This window comes from Dendrobates tinctorius, unplaced genomic scaffold, assembly GCF_039654945.1.
Source record: "Dendrobates tinctorius isolate UK_male_01 unplaced genomic scaffold, ASM3965494v1 ptg000098l, whole genome shotgun sequence".
NCBI classification, from domain to species: Eukaryota; Metazoa; Chordata; class Amphibia; order Anura; family Dendrobatidae; genus Dendrobates; species Dendrobates tinctorius.
Window position 1 is genome coordinate 37,035,532 of NW_027361766.1, and position 7,698 is coordinate 37,043,229.

The 7,698-nt window shown below is 43.1% G+C and overlaps 1 protein-coding gene across 1 annotated transcript; it reads left to right on the forward strand.

Moving 5' to 3' along the window:
* Positions 1-6,259: 6,259 nt before the first annotated feature.
* Positions 6,260-7,225, forward strand: LOC141099168 (olfactory receptor class A-like protein 1). The gene has a single exon (XM_073587314.1). The coding sequence runs from the start codon at positions 6,260-6,262 to the stop codon at positions 7,223-7,225; it is 966 nt and encodes a 321-aa protein (XP_073443415.1).
* The last annotated feature ends 473 nt before the right edge of the window (positions 7,226-7,698 follow it).

Here is a 7,698-nt window from a genome sequence, read left to right on the forward strand (position 1 = left end):
TACTCTGTAAATGTTTTCCTGCATTTGTATCGTTTTTAATCCTGGAAACAGATGTTTCGTTGATCGGAATAGGTATGCCATATAGAGAGTGGATTGTTCGGCCTCCTTGTATCAAGTTAGATGCTATTCCTGTAGTTGCTGCAGGTGACACAATTTCTCCTTGTCCTCTTAAATGATGTGTAAGTAGATGGTATAGGTAGGTCTTTCCACTGCCACCAGGTCCATCGAGAAAAAAGCACTTTGGTATTAAACTGCTATTTTGTAAAGCTTCAGTAATGACATCATAGGCAAAAAGTTGCTCCTGATTAAGAGTTTCTTTCATCTCTGCAGCTTTTTTTAACTCATAATCCTTATCATATTGTTTAAGGAGTTGTTTAATATTTTTTGCTGGGCGTGGTAAATTATAATCAGCAAAAGTTTTTCCATGGACTATGAGGACATCTTGGACATCTTTCATAGCATATCCTTCACAATCGATACACTCTTCAGTGTTGCTGTGGTATGTATGACAATAGTCTTGTAAAAAATGGTCCTTAAATTCATTCCACAATTCAAGTGGATTACTGGGGGGGCCAAAAATACAGATATAAGCAAACATGTCTCTAAGTTGGGAAGGCATGTTAAGAATGCAAGCATCTGTTAAAGTATGTCTCCAGATGCTATCATCAAATAATAATCCAAGTGCTAACGCAGCATCCTTAAAGGTTTCATGCATAACTCCATTGACGGTTTTAATGCTGTCTAAACTGGTAGCAGCTTTTACATGCAGTAACAACAAACGTAAATAATAGCGTTCTTGGTCTTTCACACTAACAGTATACATTCTTCCAATAACTGTGAGACCCCCTCGTTTTCTTTGTTCCCATGTGCCTTGTTTCCAAACATAGTGTTCTGGAATTTCGCGGTAGAAATAGTTATGTGCATTGTGGTCGATCTTATTAAGGTTGAAATATGCCATAAGTGTAGAATTGGAATTGAGCTTTTGATGGATGTTGTCTGCAGAGTCATTCTCATGAAAATAGAGTGGTTGAGAATTAGGCAGATGTACGGCTAGGCGAATGATGGCATGAGATTGTTTATGCATAGGAAAAGCAAATATCCGCCATGCAGCCTCAGGTGCACTAACATATCTGGTATCCGTAAATTGGTGTGTTTCATCATGTTGGATGTTATTTTGGGAAATTTCAAGGTTGGCTTTGTCATGTCCTTTGTAAACGTATTTAAATAAATATTTTACACTTTGAATGGAAGCACATATTTCTACATTAATATGGCACTTGTATTTGGTGAGTAAAAATGGGTTATATGGAACTACCCATGAATTGTCAATCGTCTTAGAATGGTGTTCATATGTTTTGCCAATGGGTCTGCGGTAAGTGGGATAGCCATCCTTTTCTTTGATGGTATATGGTTGGTTTTGTTTTGGGAAACCTTTGCTACACTTTCCAAGATCCATACAGGGAGAATTTGGATTGTGTTCTCCACAGGGACCATGAATCATGTGTTGAAGAACAATGTTATGGAGCTGAGGGTAGATTGTTTCATCAGGTATTTCAGCCCAGACTATATTGTCTATGTCCGCCTCAGTCCGTAATTTAGACAGGCTGTCAAGAATAATTAAAATATGAGCGTGTGGGAGACCACGCTTCTGAAATTCAATGACATGGACCATTGCAGTGACGTTTCCAAATAATCCACTGCTAATGTCTTTTAAGAGGGATTCCAGTTTAATTTTAAAGACACGTGCAACCAAGTCTGGTCTGTGTTCAACACGCTGCCACGGTTCTAAATGTGTAGTAATCTCATTCCACTTAGGATTACATGTCATGGTGATAAATAGATCTGGTCGACCATACTTTGTAACAATAGCCATAGCATCCTGGTAGCGCTGCTGCATGTTTCTTGGACTGCCTTCAAAAGAAGATGGTAAAATGACGGTTTTCCCAATAGGGATGCCCTTTTGAACCGATTTTTTGAGTAGATGTTCTTGAAGGAGGCAGTAATCCTCCACTTTTAAATCTTTTTGGTGTTTGCGGATGTAATGTAGGTGATTAGCTTCGATTTTGACATAAGCATCTACTAAATATTGCTGTGTTAGCTTACCACCATTGAGGAGTGGATTAAAGTAATTTCTGACAGATAACATATAGCAATAGTATTGGAGTTGAGTGATCCTCCTCGAACTTTTGCCTTATTGTTTGAGTCCATCATGCCATCCTTGGTCTCCATAAGGGAAAAATATTGGATAGAGGAGGGCATCCAAATTGCTATGGAGAATACTAATTTGTTGTGTTTTTGGAGCTAAACGGTTATGGGGATCAGGTTTTAAATGAATTAATATGTCTCTATTGAAAGGTGGCTCACCATTGTCATTTTGAAACACGACTGCTACTTCACTGACAGTGGGATTATTGTAGCGTCGAGGGTCTTGAGTACGATCTTGTTTAATAGCCATAGTGATGTTTGGCATGACAGTTCCGTTTTGTAGAGATTTAATTTTTTCTTGTTCTTCCACATCACGTAACATTTGATAAGCTTCCACAAAAGGATTAATAGTTTGGATTTGAAGGGCAATAATGTTCATCAATGTAGGATGACATTTTTGATTTTCTTTACATCGTAAGCGTTGTTCGTTTGCGGTAGTGGTATCGAGAATGTAAAGTTGGGCAAATACACGTTGCTGGTCATCTGAGGGATGTAGTGTTCCAGTTCTATGATAGATCTGGCCATGTATGCGGAAACACTATGGGCCATATCCAGGAGGTGGTGAAATATTTGCACCCATGGAGGCAAAAGCAAAGGAACTGTTAATACTTCGAATATTATCCATGAAATTTTTGCTAAATTCACTTTGCCCTTTCAGCAAACGTGTAAAGACATCAGGATATTGTAGTATGGGTACATGGACTTTACCCTTCTGACAGCAGAGCGTAAAGTTGTTATCAGAAGGTATCTCTGCTACAAAATGCAAAGCTTCGCAATGCTCACATACATGGGTCATGTCACCACAGCTGTGTTCGGTAATACTATTTTCATCATTAGTGAAAATGTGAGGTTGTAGTAGAAGTGCATGTCCAACCGATGGGGTGCGCCTAGTTTTGAGACCAACGTATATTTGTCTTGGTTGCACTTTCTGCGGGCTAACTGCAGCTTGTATGTGAAGAAACTGTGCGTTGGTATTGAATGGTGGTATTGATAGGGCAGAAACAGATTGCTGATTAGTTATGTCAGTGAACGGCATATAGGATGAAGTGTGGTAGTAACTTGTTCCACATGCTGATGTGGAAGCATCCTGTTGTGAGTCTACTAATAATGATGAGGAAGAAGCCGTCTGTTGTTGGCGGTGATGGCGTGTAGAGGCTTCTTCAGCCAATGTAATAGATTTAGAGTTAGGGGATTCGTGTGTGAGATGACGATGTTTATAAGCCTTAATCTTGTCAAGTCGGTGCTGTTTTTCCTCAGGAGTCTCATTAGCACGGCGTTGTTTTTGTCGTAGTGCTAAAGCTGCTTTCCTTTCACTGGCATTGTCATACTTTTTGTTATGACTCATGTTGGCACAGGTAAAGGAGTCTATTTGGCAGTTATCTGGCAGTGAAGACGGCGTCCTGGAGTATTGTAGAGTAAACAGATACTAATTGACCCTGTAATTGCCCAGCAGTAGTTATGAAGTGGTAGTGGCAAACTGGCCCTGTAATTAGACACCGGCAGAGGAGCAAGGCAGCAGTAGTTATGGCGGTAGAGGCAAATTGGCCCTGTAATTAGACACCGGCAGAGGAGCAAGGCAGCAGTAGTTATGGCGGTAGAGGCAAATTGGCCCTGTAATTAGACACCAGCAGAGGAGCAAGGCAGCAGTAGTTATGGCGGTAGAGGCAAATTGGCCCTGTAATTAGACACAGGCAGTGAACAGTCAGAGGAGCAAGGCAGCAGTACTTATGGCGGTAGAGGCAAATTGGCCCTGTAATTAGACACCGGCAGAGGAGCAAGGCAGCAGTAGTTATGGCGGTATTGGCAAATTGGCCCTGTAATTAGACACCAGCAGAGGAGCAATGCAGCAGTAGTTATGGCGGTAGAGGCAAATTGGCCCTGTAATTAGACACCGGCAGAGGAGCAAGGCAGCAGTAGTTATGGCGGTAGAGGCAAATTGGCCCTGTAATTAGACACCGGCAGAGGAGCAAGGTAGCAGTAGTTATGGCGGTAGAGGCAAATTGATCCTGTAATTAGACACCGGCAGAGGAGCAAGGCAGCAGTAGTTATGGCGGTATAGGCAAATTGGCCCTGTAATTAGACACCGGCAGAGGAGCAAGGCAGCAGTAGTTATGGCGGTAGAAGCAAATTAGCCCTGTAATTAGACACCGGCAGAGGAGCAATGCAGCAGTAGTTATGGCGGTAGAGGCAAATTAGCCCTGTAATTAGACACCGGCAGAGGAGCAAGGCAGCAGTAGTTATGGCAGTAGAGGCAAATTGGCCTTGTAATTAGACACCGGCAGTAAACAGGCAGATGACCAAAGCAGCAGTAGTTATGGCGATAGAGGCAAATTGGCCCTGTAATTAGACACTGGCAGAGGACAAAGGCAGCAGTAGTTATGGCAGTATAGGCAAATTGGCCCTGTAATTAGACACCGGCAGAGGACAAAGGCAGTAGTTATGGCGGTATAGGCAAATTGGTCCTGTAATTAGACACCGGCAGAGGAGCAAGGCAGCAGTAGTTATGGCGGTACAGGCAAATTGGTCCAGTAATTAGACACCGGCAGTAAACAGGCATAGGACCAAGGCAGCAGTAGTTATGGTGGTACAGGCAATGCCAAGCGTCCGCACAGCAAGTTGGCGTGAGGTAAATGACGCAATTTCACGAATGCAAGATGGCGTCGGCGAAATCTCGCGAGATTTCGCCGACGTCGTTAACACCTCTTGCCATGTTAACCCTCAACACACCACACCGCCTCAACACACACTCCTCTCACCTTTCACCTCCACTCATGTCCACTCACTCTTTCACTCCACATACGTTCCTTTCTCTCACTCCGTTTCTCATACTCACACCGTCATCGTCGCTGCCCCGACATCTTCCTCCGCCGCCGCGATCCAGGATCCAGACGTTCTCCAGGCCGCCGACATGTTCTTGCGGGACGCCATCTTGGATTTCGTGAAATCCCGCGATATTCAAGATAGCGTCGCCGCAAGAATATGTCGCTGGCGTGGACGACATCGGGATCCAAAAAGATGGCGTAGGCGAAATCTCGCGAGATTACGCCGACGCCATTTTGGATCCCGATGTCGCCCACGCCAGCGACATATTCTTGCGGGACGCCATCTTGGATGTCGTGAAGTCCCGCGATATTGAAGATGGCGTCGCCGCAACAACATGTCGCTGGCATGGGCGACATCGGGATCTAAAATGGCGTCGGCGTAATCTCGCGAGATTTCGCCGACGCCATCTTTTTGGATCCCGATGTCGTCCACGCCAGCGACATATTGTTGCGGCGACGTCATCTTGAATCTCGCGGGACTTCACGACATCCAAGATGGCGTCCCGCAAGAACATGTCGGCGGCCTGGAGAACGTCTGGATCCTGGATCGCGGCGGCGGAGGAAGATGTCGGGGCAGCGACGATGACGGTGTGAGTATGAGAAACGGAGTGAGAGAAAGGAACGTATGTGGAGTGAAAGAGTGAGTGGACATGAGTGGAGGTGAAAGGTGAGAGGAGTGTGTGTTGAGGCGGTGTGGTGTGTTGAGGGTTAACATGTGCGTGTGTGTGTGGTGACGTCACCGGTTACAACTGGACGGAAGTTGTTACAACCGGAAGCTGGTTAGGGCATTTATTATTATAGATAGGTTACTTGCATTTTTTTTTAAATATGCAGAGTAAAAAAAACCTCACCATTTCCATCTTAGCATGTGACTGTGGAGGTGTTTGAATGAAGCAGCTGTTGAGCAGTCTATACAGTGGCATCTATCATCCATAGGGTCCACTTGCAAAAAGTTTACATTTAAAACATTTTTTTTTATTAATGCTGTTGTATAACATAATTTTCTACCCTAATCCATACCTTTTTTGGTGGTAAAATGGTGTGTACCAAATGGATGTAGCCCAAGAGAACACTTTTTTGGCCTCCTTATACTTAATATAAGCCTTTGGACATGTTTATGGAAGCATTTATGGAAACATATATTAAAGATTTACTTTGCCATGCTTTCTTGGCCAACATTACAGGCTCTAAGTCTTTTTATTCTTTCTGCTTTGTGTTTTTGTTTAGCAGAAATGGACATACGTCATCTAAAAGCCTTCATTTTCATCCTCATTACAGTGATAGGTATCCCAACAAATCTTTATATTGTCTTAAAATTTGTTCTTGTCAGACGTATAGAGAAGAAATTATTGCCTACAAATGTAATTCTCATTGTCTTGGCTTTAGCAAATCTTTTAATTGTTTTCTCTCGAGTCATTCCTCAATCTCTACATGCCATAGGACTAGAGGACTTAATGGATGATGCAAACTGCAAATTCTTTGGATACACCTACAGAGTGAGCAGAGCAATGTCTATTTCCACGACCAGTTTGCTTAGCTGTCATCAATGCATCCTCATTGCTCCATCTACCAAATTCTGGGTATATTTGAAGCAAAAAGTGTCCCAGAATATATTTGTAATCATTCTTTCTATTCTATTGATGAATCTTATATTATACCGCACCAGTTTTATGTATGCCAATGCAAGAAGGAATTTTTCTTCACCATATACTCTTCATTTGGTGTACTGTGACACAGATTTTCAGACATATGTTTCTTACATTGCCAATGGCATTGTTTTTGCATCAAGGGATTTCCTTTTTGTTGCACTTATGGCTCTAGCTAGTTTTTATATTGTGTTTGTGCTACTAAGACATGTAAGCACAGTGAAAGGTATAAGAAGCTCGGATAAAATCCAGACTAAATCCATTGAGCACAAAGCTTCTAGAGCTGTTATTCTCCTGGTTCTCTGCTACGTCATATTCCTTGGACTGGATAACGCTATGTGGATTTATACACTGACACTTTCCAATGTAAAAACAGACATGAATGATGCCAGGGTTGTGCTGGCATGTGCTTATTCTGCACTGAGCCCCATCGTCATTATTTTAACAAATCCAAAATTACAACAGCAATTGGTATTTCAATTTTGGAAAAAGATTCACATTCAGCAAGCATTTTCAACCAGTTTGGTCTATGAGAACAATGTTAGCAAATAGCTTTAAAAACAGCAAGTTACACTGAAAATGCAGTCTGCAAGCAGCATTATATCTACTATATAATCATCTAATTCTGTCTGTAATGGAAATCCCACGTCGCTGATTGGTCGCCGCCGGCCGGGCGTGACCAATCAGTGACAGGCGCAGTTCGGCCGTGAATTGGCGTGGAATTTGAACTACGCACGCCACCGCGATCATCGGGAGATCTGCGATGCTAGCCGCTGATCTCCCGACGGTTGCCGCTGGTCATCTCCTGTCGCACGGAGGTAAGCGGCGATGCAGCCAGGAGATGACTTGCGCAGCGCTCAATGTACGGATGGTGCCCAGGGTCCAGAGGAGAGGAGACACTCCTCCAGGCCCTGGGTACAATAAACCTGTAAAAAATAGAATTAAAATAAAAAATAGTGATATACTCACCTTCCGAAGGCCCCCGGACTCTTTCCCTCCTCTCACCACGAACCCGGTATCTTCCG

Coding starts and splice junctions, on each gene's coding strand:
- LOC141099168 (XM_073587314.1), top strand. CDS start 6,260: ATGGACATACGTCATCTAAAAGCCTTCATTTTCATCCTCATTACAGTG.